This window comes from Haliaeetus leucocephalus, unplaced genomic scaffold (assembly GCF_000737465.1).
Source record: "Haliaeetus leucocephalus isolate CR32 unplaced genomic scaffold, Haliaeetus_leucocephalus-4.0 Scaffold2, whole genome shotgun sequence".
Classification (NCBI taxonomy): domain Eukaryota; kingdom Metazoa; phylum Chordata; class Aves; order Accipitriformes; family Accipitridae; genus Haliaeetus; species Haliaeetus leucocephalus.
Genome location: NW_010972438.1, coordinates 8,265,466 through 8,288,654, shown reverse-complemented (window position 1 = coordinate 8,288,654; position 23,189 = coordinate 8,265,466). Strand labels below are relative to the sequence as shown.

The following is a 23,189-nucleotide window of genomic DNA, read 5'->3' as shown; positions in this document are numbered from 1 at the left end:
GCTCCGCTGAAGCCAGCGGGAATTTTTGCTGTTGGCTTCGGGGAGGTCAGGATTTCCCGGATGGGATTTTTACTGCAAAACTTTCTGGAGATAGAGGCACTGCTAAATCCTTGCAACACGCCAGAGGCGGCGAGGCTCTGCATAGGACTTCTCGGGCGCTCGGCTCAAAAAAGTAATAGTTCAAAATATATCAAATGCCACAAGTGTCACTAGAGTGGACTTCAGTGAAAAGCAAACTTGAATTATACAGAAGAAAGTCTGGAGCAATAGAGAGGTAAAGGTATGATACAGCTGGGATTGCTTTCAGCATGCATCTAAACGTGCACATGCACACAAGCCAGGGCATACTGTTAGTTTGTGAAAATAAATGTCATCTTTAAATTAACTGCATTTCACATTTCCTTTGTTATACAGCGGGCACGTTTCTCCGTGCTCCTAGGCACAGCAAGAAAAGCCTGAATTTCTCTGTTTCTCAGGCATCTTCAAATTATTATCTACACTACAATGCTTTTAACAGCTTGTTTTTTCTTTCACGCAACATTTCTTATTGTTGTGGCTGCTCAGTGTAATAAGTTTAGCAGTACTTAATGTCCCTCTGGTATGGATTCTTCCTTGCTAGATCTTAAAGCATATGATACAGACTTGGAATAAAAAGAATTTGCATTTATAGAAGAAAGCCTGTAAAAATCAAAAGTTTGCATTTAAAACACAACTACTATGATTAGCCTTTTGCTGAATTAACAATTAATATAAGCAACCTTAGTTAATACATCAGGAACTAAGAAAACAAGTTTACTGCCTATTATTGCAATACCTATAAAAGCAAGCCTTCTTAAGGCAGGGAATTAAGGGGCTCCTAACGGGGAAGCAATTCTCTCTTCTGCAGAGTACTCCTCCATAATGCTCCGTTTGCTTTACTATCCAAATGCCCCATAAAGCCATGAGGACCAAAGAAAAGCTGACTGTCAATATTTGCCTGCCTTCAGATATTTGTAAGAGGGTGGGAGTATTTTTGTGTAACTTTTGAAAGTAGCAGAGAGATTTCTGTCACCGGTGATGCAAATGGTTCCCATATGCTGCGCTGCCTCCCTGTGATTAACGGCGCTGTTTGTCCTACGCATTCCATAGGGGACGGTTAAACTGAATAATGGCCACAAACTTGGAGAAACATATATACCAGGATGCATACCATGCCCTAAAACGCCTTTTGGTTTGCATTTATCACCCACCTAAAAAGCACACGCCCGGGTATGTTACGATAAGGGAGCGCAAGTCACGCCGGGGCTGTGCTGTGTGTGACACCCAGGCAGAGCAGATTTGGGGAGAGGGAGGTTGGTCCCCGGCTGTGCAGGGCAAAGCACGGCACTGGGCAAAGCCGTAGACTCATTTCACCGCGTGCCTGGGTGAAATTTTGCCCCCGCGTAAGCCCGCGAGGAAAAACGCTGCGCCCCGAATGGAATCGGCGGCAGGACTTGCAGTGGGGGAGCGAGCCGCCCCAGGACCCCAGGCCAGGGCTGCTGTGTCCCGGACCGTCCCTTGGAAGAGATCTGAACCCCCTTCCTGCAAGAGAGCAAGCAAGCAAAGAGCTTTCCCTGGGGCTAACTGCAAGAGTGCATGTAGGGGAGGCTTTTCTTGGCTGAACGAGTTTCCTAAGTGCACTCGGGGGCCAGACACGCAGGGCAGCCACGGTGCGATCCGGCCACAGCACAGGAGGAAGAAATACCGGCGTGGTCCCGACCCGAAAAGACGAAGCTGCAGGTGAGCCCAGCCCTGGGAGCACAGGAGGGCTGCGGTGGGGCTGGCCCGGCCACAGCAGGGAATTGCTGCTGCCAGAGCACGGGGGCCTGATGAGGAGGGGGCGACGGCTGCGCCCGGCTTGGGCAAAAGTTGGTGAGTTGGGGTCACGGGAGTTTTCGCGGGGGATTGAGGCATCTCCTTCCGCGGGGCGCTTGCTCCCGCTGCCTGTGCTGCAGCATCAGTATTGCTGTGGCTCTGGCTCGATTTATGGCTGGCTTCGAAATAACGCCATGATGCCCCATTACAGTGGGAAGAGAAGGTGGGTTTTAACACCATTTTCATCCTGGCTATTTTAATCCAGAATACTGGTCAGCCAACCTGTGTCTACCTTGGGGAATACAGCTGGCTGATGTTGCCAGAATATATTCAGTTTAGGGGCAGCCAACTTTTGCTGTACTTATATATTCCCCTACGGGATGCCACGAGCCAGGCAGCCCGTTTGTCTTTTCAATGGAGTCTATACGTTTTCCCAGGAGTGCTCCTTTCTCCACTGAGAAAGACCATCACCAAACTGCTGAGCGCCAGCGCAGCTATAGGGAAGCTCTACCTATGTTTTTAGACAGGGCTGGATTTCAGCCTGTAGCTGAAATATGTAAATACCAGACAGCAGAATAAATACTGGTATTTTTGCTAAGTGAAAGGTAAATGACCATAATTGATACTGCTTAGGAGATGCAAACACATTAAATCTGATATTTCAGCGTAGACCCAAGCACATTTAAAACTTAGCAAAAAAGCCTTTTTTCTTCCCCTCTGATTATTACGGATATATTAAACATGCTTTTCTACAGGAAAGTGGATTCATAACAATCTAGAAAAGAATTAACCCAGCCTCTGAATACAAAACATCCAGAGAGAAAAAAAAAACGGGAGTGGAGCACCAGCTTAGCCAACTGCTGACTGGGATTCATTTTTAACCATTCTTGTATTTTTTTTTTTAATCCTGATTTTTTGAATCATTCCTTTTCCCGGAAGGAAGGAAGGAAGGAAGGAAAGAAAGAAAACCCCTAAAGGTACACACAACAGGTCCTGCACATATATTGCGACAAGGAAGATGCACTTCTACGGGAAAACCTTGCCTTATTTCTCACGCAGACTTTTGCTGGTTTGCCCAGGACAAAAGGCGGCCAGCTCACAGCAGCTTAGCTTTGGGATTATCTTTCAGAGGCAATTAGACCTTCAGAAAGCTTTTTTTGATAGTATCTAAGTGCAAACTGATCACGGCTCCTATTTTCAACAGTGGCACCGGTGATGGGGAAGGTGACACGGAGTTTCCGTGCCCATTTAGATCCTGATCTACTGGGTATTCGGAACACCAAACCCCTGCCTGTTTCATAGCCTTTATGAGAAGTTCAGCACCTAAATCTACCTCGGCTCTAAGGCATTAAATCTTTTGCACAGCCGTGCAAGCCCTGCACACATCTCGCAGGGACGGCCAAGGCTGGTGCTCCAAACTTCTGACAGCCCCAACTCTTCATCTGTCGCAGGCAAAGAAACGCTGTCAGCACAAGTGAGGATCTGGACACAAGGAAGCCACGTCAGAGCATTTCATCTGGCTTTCAAAAGCCCAGTTTGATATTGCAGAATGAATGTTTCTACCCCTTTATTTTTTCCCTAAGCAAGACACCGGCTGGCTGAGCACCTACAGCATCAGGGACACGGGCTGAGGAGCTACCCCTGGAAATGCCTGCCTATTCTTAGCTTTATCATTAGCATACAAATATTCCTTAATTGCCTAGTCACAAGAGATTACCTCAGGCCATAAATCACCTCATCCTCCTATTAACTTGAGTTTCTTTCTCCACTTGCATAAAATTAACTCTGATCATGCAGTGGAATGTTGGAAATTTTAAAACACTTCTATCAATTAACATCAGTGTATTTTAACGCAATCGACAGACCATTACATTATTATGTTTACAATTATTAGCTGTAAAAAATTGCTTTCAGGAACAGTCACTTTAAATAAGATGCAAATCAGACATGACAAGACTATCTAATGGCCTCGTGTTTCTTTTCAGTCTAGCTTCTGTATAAAATTGAGGTTTTGGTCCTGCAGGTAATAAAGGTAATCATAGCGACTTAATTTCCAATATGGGAGCAGTACCGTGCATTTCACAGGGTTATGCAGGGCTACCTGGGTGCTCCCAGCCATGCCTTGGGTAAAGGACCCAGACCTCAGTAACTGAACTTCCATGGTGAATGCACACTTAGTCCTTTACACACATAATGGCAAAGACTCCTATCCTATGAATATAAAGGTAAGCATTAAAAAAAAAATACAAGTCTGAAAACAATCATAGAACTTCAATGGATTTATTGTCTTTTTTAATAATCGACATTAAACAACAGTATGCTGTTCTAGTCCTAACATTTGCATGTGTGCCTGTAGCAGCGTTAATGGTTTATCTTTCAGGGAACTTGGATACAGCGAGAACTGGTGTTTTGTACCTTAATTTGGAAGACAGACCACAAGAGAACATGATGTTTTACAAGTTAACAGTTCATTTAGTCTGGGATTTTCAATAATTCTGCTGATTAGCACCCTAATGAGGTAGAGGGGAAAGCGAGGTTCAGAAACAAAAACGTGATGCAGCAGATTCAAGGGGATGACAAAGACATTATTTTCAGGAAAACAAGGATTCAAGGTACGCTTTCAGCAAACAAGATGCTTAGTAACTTCAAGCACTTTCACACTTCCAGCAGCCTCTGCTCTATGCATCAGTGTCTGACTTTTTAATGAAGCAAAATCAAGAGATGAGCTTGTTAAGAAACAAAAGGTAGTGAAAAGCATTTTTAATGAACAGCTCTGATTATTCTTTAGGCTTTCCCAGGAAGCTGATAATAAAATTAGTTTCAGATTTCTCAAAACTAAGGAAGATTTTGCTTGGGATGTGACATATTTAAATAATAATGATATTAAAAACACGAATAAATAGTAGATTCTCTTTAATATTATATACTGATGCCTTTTCTAGCAGAAACTTAAAATAAATATACAACAAGGAATTTGCTTTCAGATAGACACTAAAAGCAAGTTGCCATGTTTTCAGCTGCTGCTCCACTCCTGTCCATGAAGCTACGCTGTTTTACACCACCTGAGGATCTGGCCCAAAACTTTTACCCGTGAAAAGTTCAAGAGGACAGAAGTGATGGGAAAACCAGCTTCCAACCAATTTGACAGAGGAAGAATATCAAAGGGTGCAGAAGGGTACACAACACGTCTCACCTGTCCCCAATCTCCTGCTTTCCACTTCGGACATCTGCCCCCTCTGCATTTCTTTTGCACATTGGGCTTAGCAAGGTGCTTGCAATAATCTTCTTCTACATGCCTCCCTTCCTTTGACAAACAGTACACACTGCGGTGCTTTTGGCCCCTTCCACAGGAGACAGAACACTGTAAATATAAAGTAACAACAGATCAGCTTTCACACAGGGCCATCTACACGGTTATACGCAGGCCATGGCTACCCAGGGCATTTTCTTTTAACTGGACCAAAAAGCACATCCCCAGGTCCCCGGCACCCTACACAAAGCTGGAGGAGATACGGAAGGGCAGAATTGAACCACTGGAAATGCTTCCATTTGCACTTAATATTGCATGATATTCTTGGTCAAAGTCCCCCAAAATGCCAGCATCAAATTAAAGAAAGCAGCTGACATTCAGCAGGGATAACAGGCTGGATTGCTGGCATTGCTCCAGTGGTTTCAAAGAAGCAGAGTCATCTTACAGGGATCAAGAGAGGAGCCCTCAGTATCTACTTCGATGAACTTGAAAGGAACCATTTCCATTTACCTAGGCACAAAGGGAGGTCAAATGTTGGTAAATCGGGAGAGTAAAGTGTGATATACACCTTTACAGAGGGAAATAACTGCACAAAGGACAAGGCAGAAGAGAAAAATGCAGACTTTCCATGTCCTCTGTATTAAAGCTCCTGTTTGTTTTACCAGTGTAGACTGATTTACCTTTTTTTTTTTTTTTTTACTAAACAGACTGAAACCAGGACATGCTCGTCCTTAAGATTTATGCATTTTGAAAACAACTCAGAAGGTGGCAAGAAGGCAGAGCCCGAAGAATCAAAGCAAAAAGCAGATCAGCAGGTATGTTAGCTGTAAGCTTTGTAGCGAAGCAACTAATTTCAACCTCCCTCTGCAGGTTCACTGAACTTTTTCAAACGTGACCACTTCTGGCATGCAAACCCCAAGCAACTTCACTTTGATTTCAGATTAGTCTCCTCCAAAAGACTTAGGAATCAAAGGGGTCTGGAATCGCGACAAGAATTTAATATGACAGTTCCGTGTAGAACAAGCCTCTTACTCAGCATGATGCACCCAGAGACTCAGCTTCAATTTCTTCATTACATGTTATGGAAGTCATTACATGCTATGTCACAAGCATCCTGGTTTAATCCTTGAGCACAAACACCCTGGTTCAACCATCTCTCAATATAAAATGTTCTGCTTTCTTTTCAGAATGCAGCAAACATGCAGAGATGAGGCTTCTTCCTTCATTTCGGAGCCACCCCATCAGTATATTTCCTAAGAAATAAATTACAGCCCAAGCTCTTCCCAGTCTATGAAAACATTTCAAACCTAAAAAAATACAGTTTATATATGTAGCAATTCTGGAAGATCCATTAGAATAGAAATTGGCATATTCATTGACAGCTGTGCTTATTTTAAATTACAGCATTACTTCCAACTCATTCTGTCCCTATTGTGTTAAGAGGTACACAAAGAACCAGCGAGAGAGCAGTAATATGCTCCGAAATAGAAAAGTTCAGACCAAGGTAGAGAGAATTGGATGTAACTCCTCAGATCAGACGTTGCTGCTTAAAAGCTTGCATAAGCAGTGTTCTGAAAAAGGCTGTTTTCCTGCTGCAAGACCTTTACAGATTGACAAAAGGTAGCTGTGATCAGCTTGTCCCTTGTGATCAAGAGGGTTTAAGGGCCATTAATGATGCTCCTCCTGGAGAGGCAGGGAAGCCAGACGAGCCTGCAGCAGGGATGGCCGCCTCTTGAATTTTCCTGAGCCCAGCTCCAATTTCAAGATAGGCCAAAACCCCCAGCGAGTAACATTCAACTTTGAGAAACAGAGGAAATGCTGTCCCTTGTTCTAAAATAAGACTTTCACGAGTTACCCAGATTCATAAACTTCACTTTTTTCTTTAATATCAATAGGAAAAAGATTGAGTTAATGTTATCCTATTTTTATAAGCTTTCGAATTTCATCAGAAGCTCATTTTTTCATTCTCTCTATGTCTCTCCCTAGGCAATGAACGTCAGCAGCAAGAAGGAATGTCAAATCCTACCAAACCCAGTTGTAAGCTTCTAATACTTTCATCCACTTACTATCTTTGGACTAAATACCAATACTGATGCTTTAGCGAAAATTCAAGTGCTTCTCCGTAAGCGCTCTCCATGCAGGTTGATGACACTTTACTGTGACAGCCAAAGCTAAAGAGTAAATTCACTGACTTGATCAGTGCTCTCTTTTGCCCCACATCCCAAGCCGGTACAGCCTTGCACATCTCTCCGATTTAAAAAATACATTGGATCCGCTACTTATTCTAAAGGAAGAATACTCACATTGTGCAACAGCACAAGCATGTTTCTGGGGACCTGAAGTTGGTCGATAAATATTTGATCTCACAAATAATATGGTGCTAGTAATTTCCAAAATTATTATCCCCCTTCTACAAATTGCTTAACTTTGGCGTGGAGCCCGATTCTGACATTTATCTTGCCAGCCCATGATGAAACAACAAGACTGCATGCATACCTTGGTGCACTCAGAGATTGAGGCATAATTTGCCTAATTTTGTTAATACTTAAATGTAATTCCCAAGATGCTGGAATTAACGATTTCTATGTCTGTCTTTAATATAAATCAAAGTTAGGCGGCTGTGCATTTTTAGATCTAAACCACCCGTTTGCTTTCATGTACATGTGAGTTATGATCTCATTTGCACTGACAGAAAAGAGGTTGAATAATCTAATGTAACCAAGTATCAGAGACTGAAAATTCCTTTGCAACGAGTCTACTTCATAACTGCCTTCTAATTCCTCTCAGGTATTTCCAACTTTCATTTGGTACGTAGATTTTAAGCATATGTGAGCCACATGCAGCAAATAATTTAATAGTGGGCTTCATCTCAATGCCATATGACTTAGGGAAGCAATACACCTAGCTACTGCCATCAGTCTCATCATTTTTTTCAGACCATGGAGAAACATTGCATTTCATTAGCAGGACTCTTCATCGCTGCAAACGCTGCCGCCTGCTTACGGTATCTAACAATACCAGTACCACAGTGAGGTAAGCTTTGACCTTGCCTTCCTTAAAACATTTGAATAGCACAGACAAAACCACTCCTTTCATATTTCTCTTCTTTTTTTTTTTAAATTTCTTTCCTATCCCCCATCCCCATAGAGAATACTTCCAAGTACTGGGGATGGACAGGTGGGTCTCTGTGGAATAGCAGCCTCATCCAAGGCTCTTTGCAGTCAACAGAAAGACTTCTACTGGTTTTAATTGCCTCTGGATCCAGCCCTGAAGTAGTAGCCAAGGTACTGTATTGACTTTTTACACTAACCAGCTTCCTAGAGTCGAGGATCATGTGTACTTGGGCATGCCCATGGTCTACCTGCCTCTGCCTCCACTCAAATATGGGAAAACATTGCTCTGAAATGCTGTTTCCAGCCTGTGATTGAGGCACGGCAGCAAACAGCACCCCTGGGTGAACCCGGGAGGACAGCCAGGCATGGAGGATGGTGCGAAAACAACATGTTGTGTTGTTTCTTAAATAACCCAAGATGATTGTGGCACATAAAATAACAGAGAAATACTATTTCAAAAAATCAGCTATAGCCATCACACTAAAGACTCTTGTAACCCTTCCTCTTGTTATAACATTTATTATCTCTAAAACCACTGCAGTCACACCTAGTGCTTTACATGGAGAATAAGAACAAAAGGACTTTCCTAAAAGCATTAGGATCAAAGCATTTGAGCACAGATTTAATGGTTTTATGTTTATTGCATGATTAGTTTTGTTAACACGCCAAGAAGCGGGGATTGGCATGCTGCTGATTTTTTTCAAATAAAACTGCCTAGTTTAACTAAATGCAAGAAAAAAGTTTAAATAAATATGACAAGAATATTTCCACAACTGTTTCCAGAAAGGTCAGAACACGATGCTAAATCTCTCCTGCAATGCATCACTCTGCTCTAGCGTGGTGGCAAGCTTGTGTTTTTGTTTCCACAAAAATTTGTTTTCTGTTTCAGAGTTCAGGAATGATGAAGATCATTCTGTTTCACCAAGTACGTGCAAATTGCTTTAAACTAACCCTTGCTGCGTTTCCTATTCTGATATTTTGGAAGATGACTGGACATCTTGTTCATTAAGACCTCAGTAAAATAGAACGGCTGCTACTTGATTCACTGGGCTGGTCGCAGGAAAAAAACCCAGAATATGTACCGCAAAAGCTCTTAAAAATTTGTACAAAATTTCTGGCTGGTTGGGCCCAGGTTCTGACCCTTCTGTGGGAGACCGTGACCTGCTCTTCTGCACTGGGAGCTCATGCTGCCAGGCTGGGAGTGAGGTCTGTCTGGCACCAAAATGACTCAACAGCCCTGGGCACAAATGAGCAAATCTTGGTGAAGAGGCAGCACAGAGAAGTCAAGAAGAAAGGGAGCTGCTCCGCTTCCCCTTAACTTTGTGCATTGAAGGGGCAGCTTAACACGGGGCAGAAAAGCAAACCACCAGAAAGAACCTAAGCACATTCTCTCCCCAAAGTGAAAAGTTTCAGAAAATGCTGTCAGACCACTTTTCCAGGCCCCCCATGCATCCGCGGACGATTTGGGAGGTATTTGAGATAATGAATGCAAGCTGCGGTGATCACCAAATGAATTCCCAAAGATAGGTATGCTCTGATAGCTCACCAAGGGCAGGGCTGGGGGCTGGGAAGAATTAGACTAAAAATGTCTAAAAATGGCAGATTCTGCCAGGAGCAACTTTTTGGAGGAAATTAAAATCAAGCCTTGTAGGTTTAGATTTCCACACATTAAGGACTATATAGAAAGTAAGCGCTCGTAAGTAAGCCCTCGTTCATCCTTTCCAACAATCTGCTGAAACATGTGCTGGACGAAATAAAGCAGAAAAATGACAGAGCCTTACAATGCTTTACATCCCCTTTCCGTGGGGGGCTCTGCTTCTGGATATCAGCAAACTTCTCCAGCTACGAGAAGAGCCCAACCATGCATCCTCATAGTAACATTTCAGCATCCTTATAGTCTACATCAGCTCTTACTATAACTTACACTGCTGCTATCAGATGCTGAAATCACAGCGCTGTGACTTCTGTAGCTCTGAAGTCTCTCGAGCACAAGGGACATCAGAAGACACACCACCGAGGAAAGCCTGGATTGTTACTTGCCAGCTGAACCTTCACTAGAAGTCTTAAAATGCCTGAGCCTTTGTGAATTATCCAGCAACAGAGGCTCTGTGGCATCCAAACTAACTTAATTAGCCTCACAACAGCAAGGTATCTTAGCAGGTAACTCTCTTGGCTTCAGCGAGACAAGCAACAAGGCTTAAACCAAGGGCACAGCTCCATGCTATGGTATCTCCAGTGGCTGCGGCACTTTAGGAGATATTTAGCAAATATTTGTTGCCGCTTTGAAATCCTGTTCCTTCCACCGATCTGTTTTAGCGCGGTCTCACACCCGGCTGCATCAGCACGGTGCGAAGTCCATGCCTGCGGGGTGGGAACACAGAGTGCGGGGCAGGATTTACCCAGCCAGGCTTTCCTTTCCTGCAAAACTGTAAGAGGGAGCCATACCTTAATGCGCACGGCTGCTAGGAGTGTGTGGTCATGGTGATTTTAGCCGGTACAAGGCCAGAAAATATATCTGATTTTTGTACCTTTAAAAGGGAAGAGTGGTCTCTACATTCAAGGGAGGGCAACTGGACCAGAGACCTGAGCAAAACACACCAAAGCATTGCACTGCAGTTTAAAAGAGGCTTTAGAGACACTTAATCCGTGCTGACTCCCCAGAGAAATGGGAGGATTGAAAAAAATGATGTGAACATTAGGGATTTTGGAGTGTGTAGTCCAAGTATGTTGGTGAGCATTGCCCAGAACCGCTGTGGAAACGTCCCAAGGAGCCCTCACGGAGTCGGAGGGCAGCCCTTGGTGTGCCCAAGAGCAGGCTCTGCCCCACTGTCCCCAGGAGCATTCCTTGCCCCAGGCACGGGCGGAGAGAGAACATCCATGCCGGCTCAGTGCATGTGGGGTCTCCGTCCCCCAGCTGCGCTGCTCAGCTCTGCAGCAGAGGCACAGATTTTCCCAAGGGATTATGTGCAAAAGGGAGAAATAAAACAATTCACTAAACCTTCACCTTCCTGCTGCCAAACCAAGCTGCAGAGACTGGTGAGTGACCTCAGATGATGTCTCGTAACAGGTTAGGAAAAAAAAAAAAGAAAAAAGAAAATTTCTCAAAGAAAAGGGTCCAACTTGATGTCTTACTGCAGCAGAGGGAAGAGGCTGGTGTGTCTGGAGCCCATTCCTCCAGCAGCACAGATTGCCCAGAGGAAAGGATGCTCTTGCGCTCTTTTAACACCTGCAAGATTTAAGGGCCTGAGCTCTGAAAGCAATACAGTAATTTCCCTGAGCTGGGAAACCTCACAAGATACATGGGAGAAAAGCAGGTAACTGCAGCAGGAGGAGAAGCCACGCATCTCCTCTTCTACAGCATCCACCTAGTAAGTAGCACCTTCTCCCCCCCTTTCACTTGCCCTGTTGTCACATCCCATACAAAGGCTTCCCCGGGTACAGAAATCAGCAGGGCTCAGAACACACAAAGCTGCCTTAAAAGCTACGTCCCTGCCCTGCTCCACGCTATTTAACTTGAACAACAAACAAGCAAAAGCCCCTAAATAGCCACTGGCAGGTCTCTCCAGGGAGGGAGGCATCAGATGGCATTTCCTCAAATTAGGAGAAGATGTGTGAGCTACCCAAGGACGTCGGTATAACGGAATGTGGAAGGCACTGATGAAGCCTATTTTCCATGCTGTGGCACTTTTAGGAGAGTAGCAATTGAAGCAGCAAGCAGCCTAGGCTAACTGACACTTCATATTTTTAGTGAACGGTTGTATTATAACGCCATTTAGAAGTCCCAATCAAAAACAGGACTTCTCTGTGTCGGATGGAGTGAAACACAAAGTAAAGAGCTTGCAAAGGAACGTCAGCCTTATTTCACAGACATGCATCGCACCAGGAGTTTGCAGGAGTGTTGGGAGGTTTCCTGCTCCCAGGTTTTATAAAGAAAAATCTCAGATTAATGCACTAGGGATCAAATACTGTCAGCCTGCATATGGTCTTGGGCATCAGACAGATTTTCATCCATGCTGCTGGCTCACTCGTCTCCCATGTGAGCTAGTAAAAATTAAAACATGAATAGAGCATTAAGTGCCTTTGGAACAAGACTGACTACATCATTTTTCCTTAATGACTTCACAAATCACTCACCAGGAAAGTTAGAAACACAGTAAATGTCTTTCTGCTTAGTGTCCCCATCATCACACATCCTTGTTTCTAAATGCTACAATGCCTAGGATCTGAGCAACAGCAACTATTGCAGTTTGGGGTATACAGTGTGAATCTGGAGTATGGGCAGAAACGCATGCAGACTTCCGAACGCCCAGCTCAGGGATCTGCTTGAAGATGCTGAACTTCACAGCTCATCCCTGAAAGCGTATCACTGCTCTAATGTGTCTCCTGCAGTCTAATGCATATTTCAATTACTGCACTCAAAGCCAGTGCTTTGGGAGACAAATATTCCCAGTAATTGCCCTCTTACTTATTGCTTTATTTCTCCCGGGTGTGTGAGCGTGTGCATGTGTGCCTGTATAGGAGGTCTGCAGACTTTATGAAGTCAGCAGCCATGGATGGGCCACCCATGACACAAAAGCTGAAGCCAGTCATCGCTGAACAGCAGTCCCACCACTTGTACAAGCTCAGGCCAGCTGTACACAGCCTAGAGAATGACCATCTCATTGAGAAAATGTGTAAGAGGGGAGGTGTAAAAAGGCAACCATGGAAGGCACACCAAATGCAGCCAAACAGCCACTGTACTTTGGGAGGAGAAAGGCAAATATTTTACAGTAAGTTAGGACAGAAGCATGGGTTGGACTATGCACGGTAAGAAACATCAGTGAGTACTAAGGGAGTTACCTGCTCCAAGTGGGAAGGTGCAGTGAGGAACTTGGGAAAGATGCATCATCTGGGAGTAGGGGGAGAAGAGTTTCTAGATACAAGAAAATAACCTTCCTGAGTCTAACCACTGGTCCAGCTCACATCGGTCCTGGCAGCAGCAATAGAAGAGGCTATCAAAGGAGAGCAGACGAGACTGGCCATTCTCTGCAGCTCATTACTCTGCTACTTCCCAGGGAATTAGGGAGGTTAGAGGGGACACTGCTGCCCAGTCCTTTTACTTCTCCATCAGATTAAAAGACACTAGATTTAACCACCAGGTCAGATCACAACGGGTGCAAAGACTAACAGGTGCCTGCAAGGGAGGAGTGTGGATTGCAAAAGCTGAGCATTAAGTTGCAGGAGATCAGTCCTGCGAGGAGTCGATCCAGGAAAGCACTTAAGTGCAGGCTCAGCGTTAAGCACACGGTGCCACAGGGTGGTCCCTCACCTGCGGTGTAGCAGACGGGCTTCGATGGTTGTTATCCTGCTCTTGGAGCATCAACACTAGCAAACAGGAGGCAGCACAACCAATAGCAAAAGTATACCTATATAGTTCTCCGTATTTAAGGAGAAACAGAAGTAGCAATGAAAGATGGTGATGATAAGCAAACAACAAAAATGGAAAGGAAAATAAAAATCAGAGATTTTAGACTAGCGAGAGAGGAATAAAGTGATGTTCCTCTACCAGACAGCTGGGTACCACTGGCTTCATGCACCTGTAACCAGCTTGGAGCCACCAGCTGTGGCTCTAAGCCTCGGCAGGGACAGTGGGTACTGAGCTGAGGAAAGAGCTGCAGGAGCATCCATCACTGCTGCCCCAGAGGAGCAACAGGCTGAAACTCTTCAAACAAAAACCCCAGCTGCATTTACCCTCTGAGATGAGCTCTGAGAAGGGCACGAGGCAGTGAATATGTGGATGGTAAGACGGCTGGCACGGCTCTGCCCTCCCCAGCTGTCACCCAGGGATGTTCAGTTTTGGAGGGTGGCTGAAGCTGGGCACTGGCGGTGGGATGCTCTGGACTGGTGACACACAGCAGGGAGTGCAGGGAAGGGCTGAAATGGGTCTGCTTTGTTTTTTTAAACAGAAGCAAAGAGGTCTGCACTGTCAAAGGCCTTTTTCTGACTGGGGAACCAAAGCAGACAACTACTTGCCTTTCACCAGCACACCGAACTGGGAATCCCCGGAGTCAGGCGGTCTGACTGATCCTAAAGGGGAGACAGCCAGGAACCCAAGGGACAGCAGCCTTGGTGGGCCAGCCTAAGCGTCCAGTAAACAGCTCTGAGACGGAGACAGCTTCAGACAGATAGCTGGGGATATGCATAGGCTACCAAGTTCTCATTTTGGTCTGGATCAGCTTTATTCAATCTTCACTAAGGCATCTATTTCTACCTGTTTTTCTAAAGCCACCCAGTGCATCCCTCTGCCTGGGTTATGGGTGCTGGGACCGTTCACGCAGCCTTCCTCTGCTGCGGCAACATTTGTCCTTCCCTCACAGGCTCTCGGGGTAGGATTGTTTTTATTAGTTTTCTGATAATACCTGGCACTACAGAGAAATACAGACTTGCTGTCGCAGTCTCAGAGCCTAAACCATCATCATATGAATGAAGGACAGAAAAAGCAACGTGAATCACTGAGTGACTGGAGAGTTCAGCGTGCCTATCAGTTCATCTTCAAGGATGGCTTTGTTATTGCAAAACATGTGTAAGGAATCATGCAGCAGCTCAGTAATGCTGCTGTCACAGCAAATTCATTTTCTGCAGAAGAGAGTAAGAGAACAGCAGAGTTATAAACACTTGCAACCAAATCTGCCCCTGGTTATCACTTCTGCCTTAGCAAGAGCTGACATCCTGCCTGCTAAGAATGTTACCAGAACAACGACGTGGAGAATATTGCTGTTGAACAGTCTATTTTCAGCCAGCTTTGAGGGCAAGGTATTTTGTAAACACCGTGTTGGGGCTTTGACAGAATGAAGTACAAATAACCTGAACTTTCCACTGACACCAATTCTAAGACTAAAACTCCTGAGTGCCAGCTCCCTGACGCAGATGTTGGCCAGGTAGCCCTCCCACTTCCCACCGAGCCCAGAGCCCCTTCGCCGCTACCCACGTCCCTGCGTGCAGCCGAAGAGCCCTGCAAAGCCGTCAATGCCACCAGCTTCCAGCTAAGGGGATACAGCCATGGTGTCCTAACCCAGACCTGAATTCACGTTGATAACAAGAGTTTGGAGCTTAGCCAGCTAATTTTCTAATTATTTTACGCCAAGCTTCCAATTCCTCATTGTTAGATCAAAGGGCCCTCAAAGATTAAGATACCAGCATTTCTGCCTATTCGATAAGGAGGTGGGAAGCGCAGACCGCCGTTTTGCAGGCACTAAGAGCTACACAACCATTGCATTAGCAGCTAGAACTTTTGATACCCAAAACTGATAGGTACTTGACAAAGCAGATTACTTTTAAGATTACAATACTTTCCAGGAAAACCCAACCAACCAAAAAATCCCCAAACCCACCTGCTCATTTTCCACAAATCAAAGTCAAATAATTACTGTCCCAGTGCCGTGAAGCTCAAATGACTCACCCAACTGAACCAGGATAGGGTGCTGTGAGATATAATTGTTTTACCTTATCTGTGCTCATTTCCTAACTTGGAAAGAATGAGAAGCCCACAACAAGTTAATTCAGCATTATTCATAAATTGTATCAGGATACAGTTGGATATTATGGTAAACTCCAAATTTCACAGAGATCATTGCAAGGAGCAGATCTGCTCCGAGAGAAGTGGATTCAGCCTCAGGTTTTAAGTGAAGCGATGGGCAATACTCCCTGTGAATATCTCCCTCGTTCTGGAGAACATGGTGAGATTTCCCCTCGGTATTCGAGAGCATGTATGGAGATCTGTGTTCATATCACAAGGTATTCAGAGGAGAAAACACACTCTCTGTATCCTGACAACAGTCTCTGCATGTTTTCTAAAGCATTATTTTAATAAAAAGGTCAGGTCTATCACACGGCGTACAATTCCGCAGTGTTTAAATGCATGTTCTTAAATAAGCTCGGAAATAAAAGTGTCACCTTCTCTTAGTCCTCTTTGAACATACATTATAATGACAAGGCATCTCACCAGCCTCCTGTTATAAAATTATCATTTACATACAGAATCTGTTTATTCATTTAATTATGTCTTTAAAACCTGGATTTAACCAGCCAGATAAAATCACTTGTTTACTGTATAAAATCCCAGTGGAATTTCGCCTGAGGACTGTGGGTTGGACTCTTCAGACTCTCTCTGCTTTAATTTGTATGTATTTTATAGTACTAATTTCACTGATACTCGAGTAAAGCTAAGCCAATCAGATGCTTGCAAGAAATTAGTTATCCAGAGTTCGTAATTCATATGCTTTTAACTGTGTTTGTTTAATTATTGAAAATGACAGTTTCTGTTGGAGAACAAAGCAGGTAAAAGAAAAGTGAGCCAAGAGATGGAACATTGCAGTACCATTTCAGAAAATTTAGTAGAAGTTACCAAAACTAAGTATATGATCTTAATTTAGCGAAAGACTCAAGAAATCATTATACAAATTCATTTATGATTACATTCTACTTGTCTTTAATTTTCACTGTTCAACATTAACATTAAACATTGTAAATGTATGCAATATTTATATAAAATTAAATAACAATATTGGAAAAATAAATACACTTTTACATAAATACATAAATCCATACTGCTGAAAAGTTTCAGCTAATACTATACTCTTGTTTCAAAAGTGACCAAAAAAATATGGTAGTGACACTCCATCCCAACAGATGAAGTATGTACAGCTACAGAATGATGTTTGCAACCAATGACAGAGCTAAAGCAAATCCAGGCGATACCACACTAAAGAAAAAAAGTTTGGACGTTACTACCTACAGTAGTAGCACGAGGTAGACACATGTGGAGTATTTTGCAGGAGGGACATGAAGCCCTGTTGACCCCATAGATACAATTCAGTCTTCAAACAGCTCTGGGGTCCCCTACATCAGAGCCAAAGGACACCTTGGTAATAAGACTAAAAAAAAAAAAATCAAGTCACTTTGTGGCAACGACCGGGGCTCAGCTCTGCAGCCCCGTCACCCACGGAGGAGATGCCGCAGGCAGGATAGGATGCCCCTGCCCTCTGCCTGTTTGCCCCACATCCCACCCGCTCCCAGGAGACTGAGCAAGGACAGCCCACCAAGGTTAATACACCTTAGTAGAGTCAAGGGTATTTTTCCTGGGTGAAAAAAAACCAAACACCCAACCCGAAACCAAAATACAGGACTGCACCCTGCATTTCCAACAAAGAGGAGCAGACGCAGCCCTGGAGCCTGTTCCTGAATAGCTGTGAAGAGGCTGAACGCTGAGCGACACCAAAATGCAACACAACTCTGTCCCACCTTTGGTTCTTGCAAATGGTCCAGCACAGGTAACAAAGGTTGGCAGCAACTCCCAGCCGGTAATTCTGCGGGGAAGCCACCGCACGCGTTGCTAGCTCTGCTTAGCTCACCTCGCTCATTTTTAGCACCAACTATATCAGCGTACAAGTGATCCATTAGCACCTCAAATGAAATATTTCATATCACTGTCCCTTGTACTGGTGAAGCACCGTACAAACACCAGTTCAGCAGTTTTATGGCTATTGCATAACTCACTGAGGTATGATAAATGTATCGAGGAGCGTTACTGAAGGCATCCACGCTACTGAAAGCACCCACAGAAACGAGAGTGCGGTTACGTTTTAGCAAGACGACTTTTCAAACCGTGACAATTAAGGAAGTCCAATACATTACAAACAGGCCTCTTTTTTTCTTTTCCTATAAAGTGCTTTTGAGTCAGATTAAATTTTTTTTTTTTTTAAATCTTCTTCAAATACTTTTATAACAAAATACACAATAAAGGTTGACATTTGTTTGAAGGCCACTCCAAAACCGGCAGGTCCGTGGTTTCCAGCGCGCCAGAAGTGCCCCAGGCAGCGCTCGCCTTGGCGCCGAGCAGAAGGTGCTGCTCTGGGCAGGGAGGATTTCAAAGCTGCGGGACCCAAAATAGCATCCCAGCCCTGCGGTTCAGGGCTGCTCTGCCCTCACAAGAGCATCTCTGTAGCAGACTCCTCCAGCGGCAAAGGAGCAGCGTAAGGCACCTCTGCTCCAAACGCTATTTTGTTATGAGAAAACTCCCAGGGCTTTAAAGCCTTCCACCACCTTGCTGATCCCTTACTGACTTAATGACATTTAGAGCGGCAGCTGGAGATCAGGCCAGACAATAACTCTCCAGAACGAGAGAGATGCACGAGAATATCTTACAGGTGCTTTTGCACAGTACAGCACGCTCTAGTATATATACACAGGAACAGAAATAGAGCACGGGTGTGAATGCACACCTGTTTCTATATAGCTGTGTGTGGGGGCAGGTAGGGACACGCACACACATCTATACACACTTGTACATGCTTGGGAGTTGATGCGATTTAGTACACGTTTTCCCCCGTCATCTTGCTTTCGGCAGAGAACACACAACTGGTAAGCCAGTAGGTGCACAGTGCAGTATTACCTTTAAGTATCAGAACAATGTAACTTCATGGAAATGTACTGCTTAAATGCCAGGTTTAAATCCATATGCAAAGAACTCAGTCAGAACCAAGACTCATAATGCACAGCGCTCGCACAGTGTAATAAAATGGACAAAGGTGGCTACTTAGCAGAAAGTGCCTTTTAAATTAAAGGACTTGAGCTCCCCTAATGTAAGCCCTTCCTGAACAGATGTTATTCTGAATATATTGTCAATAATCCTCATTAAGTGCAGTTTTAAGACACGAAGCATTAGCACCTTGGTTTGAAGCAAATTAAATCTGTTGTTATGGGATATCCACAAAACGGTTCACAAAAAGAAAGAGTTTATGGTCGTACCGAGCTCCAAGGACCAGCGCTCCAGGCAGCATCTCTAGGACAGTCTTGCACATTGCACTGCTCTCTGTCCGGCGGCTTGTCAAGGATTTCACAGCTCAGATCCGTAAACCTTTCTCCATTAGGGCGCTGGCACACCACCAGCCGTGTTCTTGTCCCTGCCCCGCATGGCTTCGTGCACTGCAAGTCAGCAGAGGACAGAGCAATGACCGTCTGGGCAGCAAAAATACTGCCAACCGGTTGCTCGAAGCACTAGCACCTCTCGAGACCCGACGGCTGTTTCTGTTCCCAACCAACCCACTCCGGCCAAATCCCCCCCCCAAATGCTGCAGGAGCCTCAGATGGGGCATCAGCTGCTTCAGCTTCTCTCTTCCCAAAGCTGTTCATGCTGCTCCACAACGATATTGCCAGACCCAACGTGATACTGGAGGTTTATGTCTCTAATTATTAATCTCAGATGAATTTTCAGAAGGGAGCAGTGTTTTTATTAAAGAAAAAGGGCCTTCAGCTAAACTAGACTTCTCTTAAAAAGACAAAAAAAACCCCCACCTCTCAATTTTTGTAGAATTTGCTTTTGCCTGGGAAGAAAATTTTCCCATCACAAACGGAAAGGAAAACACCACCAAGCAGTTGCTAGGGTTCACTCATTTATCAGAGGCTGCCTTACATGCTCCAATCTTTCTAATAAATGCCACCGCCATATCCCCCTCTTCTCCCATCTTTCAGCTACCCGCTAATGAAAGCCTTCCCTGGGCAGGGAGCCCAGGATGAATGGTGCACTCACCTCTCCCCAGTTGCCATAAGCCCACTGAGGACAGGGGCCAGATTCGCACGATCTCTGCTCCATGGGTTTGCTTTTCTCATCGCAGTTATTTGCGGTGTATCCGTTTTCATCTTGGCACACCACGACCCGCCGCTGGAACCCACCCGCACACGTGCTAGAACACTGGAAGACACAATTGCCCGCGGCTTCGTTGAGTCCAGGAATAATTTTGCATTCCCAGCTCCTTCCCAGTGCCTTGAACCGTGGGAATGCACCACTAGAAATTTAATACAGCTAACAGGCATTATTAACGTCAAAACCCAGCTATTACTAATAGCAGTGCAATGACTTAGGTGCTGACTAAGCAAAGAAAATAAACACGAGCCTAGTTTTAAGCAGGTGAGTAATCCCCACTGCCTTTAACGAATGCAGTGTTTGACATCCCATTTGTGCTTAATTCCCTTTAGGGACTTCCGTGATAAAGCATTGCAAACTGGTTGGGGTGAGAGGAGCTGGCATTAAGGCTCTGCTGTGCTTTGGCAACAGCTCCACACAGCTGTAGATGTCCCGGGAGACGGCCAAGAAGCAGAGGTTGGCCTTTGCCTCATGGAAAATGATGCCATCAGCTTTCTGCCTAGAGAACCTTGGAGGTACGAGGGGTGAGAGGCTGAGAAGTGATGCCTGCGCCCTACTGCAACACTTGCTCGTGTGAACGGACAGCAGGGAGGAGGATCTCTCTTTTCCCTGCGTGGTGACTTTAAGAAAAGCCTGGATTAGCCCAGGAAAAAGAAAAAACCACCCAAAACCCAGCAATAAGAAAATCAGAGCACTTACAGCACCCCAGGGGCCAATCCTCCACTGATTGCCTCCCGGTATATGCGCACGGTTTCGGTTCGGGCTGCCTCCAGGGTGCAGTTTCAGGCGATGATCCGGATAGAGGAAAGGGTGGATGGGCCTGCCGTAGTCGTGGCTGTTTGGATGACAAGGAGACATGGAGCAGTCTTGCTCGGTGGCAGGGAGGTCGTCTGGATCGCACTCACTCCTATCCACCAGCTGGTCACTGTAATTGATGCAGATCACTTGTCGCGTTGCCTTACCTTGACCACAAGTCACCGAGCACTGCGTTACAGTGGGAAAAGGAGACACAGTCACATTTCCAGCTTTGAAAATCAGACAGACAGCTATTGCTAATAATGAACAGCAGAAAACCTTAAACTCCCCACTTAGAAAAGGGCAAGTGTGACAGATTAACGAAACGCATTTCCAGCAATGAGGTCTATAAGGCTCTCCTGCAAGAGACAGCGTGATGCTTACAGAGCTCCACTCCAAGGGCTTCCACTGCCCGCACGGCGTCACGGTGCACATTTCTGTGGCTGACGGCTTCGGGAGGTGGAAACAAGCTGACTCCTCGGCCACCGAGCCCTGGTCATCCCGACAGCTGACGTATCTCATCCGGGTACCCTTCCCACATGTTGCAGAACACTAGGGAAGAGCAACAAGCACTCTGCTAGAAAGTTTCCTGAGGTATATTACAAGGGCTTTAGAATGAAAAGTTGGTCAAATATCACGTGGTCTACTGTAAAATAATCCTGAAAGTATTATGACACACGCTTACCGGTGTCCAGGATCCAAATCTCCACTGTGTCCTGTGAATGCCTGATATGGATCTCTTGGTTTCAGGACTATTTGGATGGGGAGGACACGCTGCTATTTCACAGTCCTGTACACGAAATACATGAGGGAAAAGAGGGAAATAAAGAATTTGCAGATGTTTCAGTTAAACCACCTCCTCTTCAATGTAATTATGAACAACACGCAACATCCTGAAAATCTGTGACCTGCATGCTTGCATGTTGGCAGGCTTTCTCCTTTGCGTCCTCTTGGCAAATCAGCAAAACTTGGTATCGATACCCCGAGGGCTTCATATGCAGAACCCTCAGTGGACTTTAGACTTATGAGGAACTCTACAAAAGGGATTCCCATAACTATGTGCCATCCCCATGCATTAAAACCAGATGTTTTTGAGGCAAAATATGAAAGTTCATTACGAGAGCTCTGGTACGAACACACATCTGCAAAGCAGCAACTTCATCTCCCTTCAAAGCTCGCTTCCTTCAGCACGAGGCCTGCAGCCCACTTAATAAAGGTTACGCTGCTGAGCTGATTGCAGCCCTTTGATTCCCCGCAGCTCGCCAGACCACCTATATCCATGTGCTGATCTTCACCACACACTAAGCATGCGAGGTTTTGGGGACAGGCATGTCGTTCTGCCCAGCCTTGGTACAGTGCCTAACAGGAGGACTCTGGTCCTGTCTGGACCTCCTGGGAGGTCTGGCGACAGAAGTGATGAATAGCCATGACTTTCCTCCATGAGCCTACAAGTAGTCATTGCCAAAAATGAAATTAATACTGATCGTCACTGCGAGGGAAAAGAGCGGCTCTTGACAAATGGCAGAAATGATTTCCGCATTGCTATGATTTTACTTACATTGGAGATGTGCATGCCAAATGATGGCTGATGACAAGCGGGTTTGTTACCCCTTGACTATAGCGCAATTGATCTCCATACATGGGAAAAACAGCCCTTCTCTAAATGTTGTGGCCTTAGTTAAACTCTGTGAAGTCATGCAAGACTGAAGCTGGGCAGGGCATCAGCACTAGGACTCTCCTAGATGACAGACAGATGGTAACGTTCTGTTTTATTCAACTCCTTCAGACACCCTGGACACGTCTTCTGCTTGAAATGGGAATTTACACCTTTGCTTCCAAGTACCAGCAAACACAGCATGGAAAGCCTCTTCAGCACGTTTGCAAAGGGTGTGCAACGTTTCTCAATTCATCCGGCCAGGGGGTATGCATCTGGAACTGTAGCTGGCACATACACTATATTGGCACGTGCAGCAGACAAGAAACGATGGCCCTTAGCTGTCATTTGTACCACACAGCAACGGTCCTGCAGCCAAGGGAGCCCAGACTGCAGCCAGGCACCCCAGACCCCACGCAAGTCTGCTGTGTCCAGAACCCAGCCTCTGGGGCTAGTAAATACTGTGCCATCTTATCCTTCTGGTCTCTGGTCGTCCTACCATGTTCATCTACTGCTGCTTCTTTAGCTCATGGGCTCTTAGAGACCAGCGTTAGCTCTGAATCTGGACAGCCCCTCGCACATCCCATCCTATGACTAGAGCTCCATGGATAAAACCATGAGCAAAGGTAATCTTTACCCCACGAAGTCTGATGCCCGCATAACAAGTCATCCGTTGCCTTTTTGGCAATCTGCTGCTTCAGAGTGTAAGGTTAAGCACATGGAGAGGCTCGGGATGGGAACTCCCCGAATACAGCTTCTCTGTCCCACTTCTACCCAAACAGGGTGCTGTGCTGCACCTTTCCAACAGCCATACAGCAGACCAAGACACTGCATTCAGGGCAAACCTTTGCTGCAGCAAGTCAT

General features: G+C 45.2%; 1 protein-coding gene across 1 annotated transcript in view; it reads right to left on the bottom strand.

Annotated features, from left to right (window-relative positions):
* Nucleotides 1-23,189, bottom strand: part of ADAMTS9 (ADAM metallopeptidase with thrombospondin type 1 motif, 9) — an 82,899-nt gene that overhangs the window by 16,794 nt on the left and 42,916 nt on the right. Inside the window, exons 23-28 of the mRNA XM_010573319.1 lie at nt 21,357-21,461; nt 21,056-21,223; nt 20,576-20,860; nt 19,763-19,924; nt 18,982-19,158; nt 5,027-5,194 (exon numbers count right to left, since the gene is read on the bottom strand). Of these exons, the coding sequence (XP_010571621.1) occupies nt 5,027-5,194; nt 18,982-19,158; nt 19,763-19,924; nt 20,576-20,860; nt 21,056-21,223; nt 21,357-21,461 (1,065 nt within the window). The remainder of the gene's footprint in view (nt 1-5,026; nt 5,195-18,981; nt 19,159-19,762; nt 19,925-20,575; nt 20,861-21,055; nt 21,224-21,356; nt 21,462-23,189) is intronic.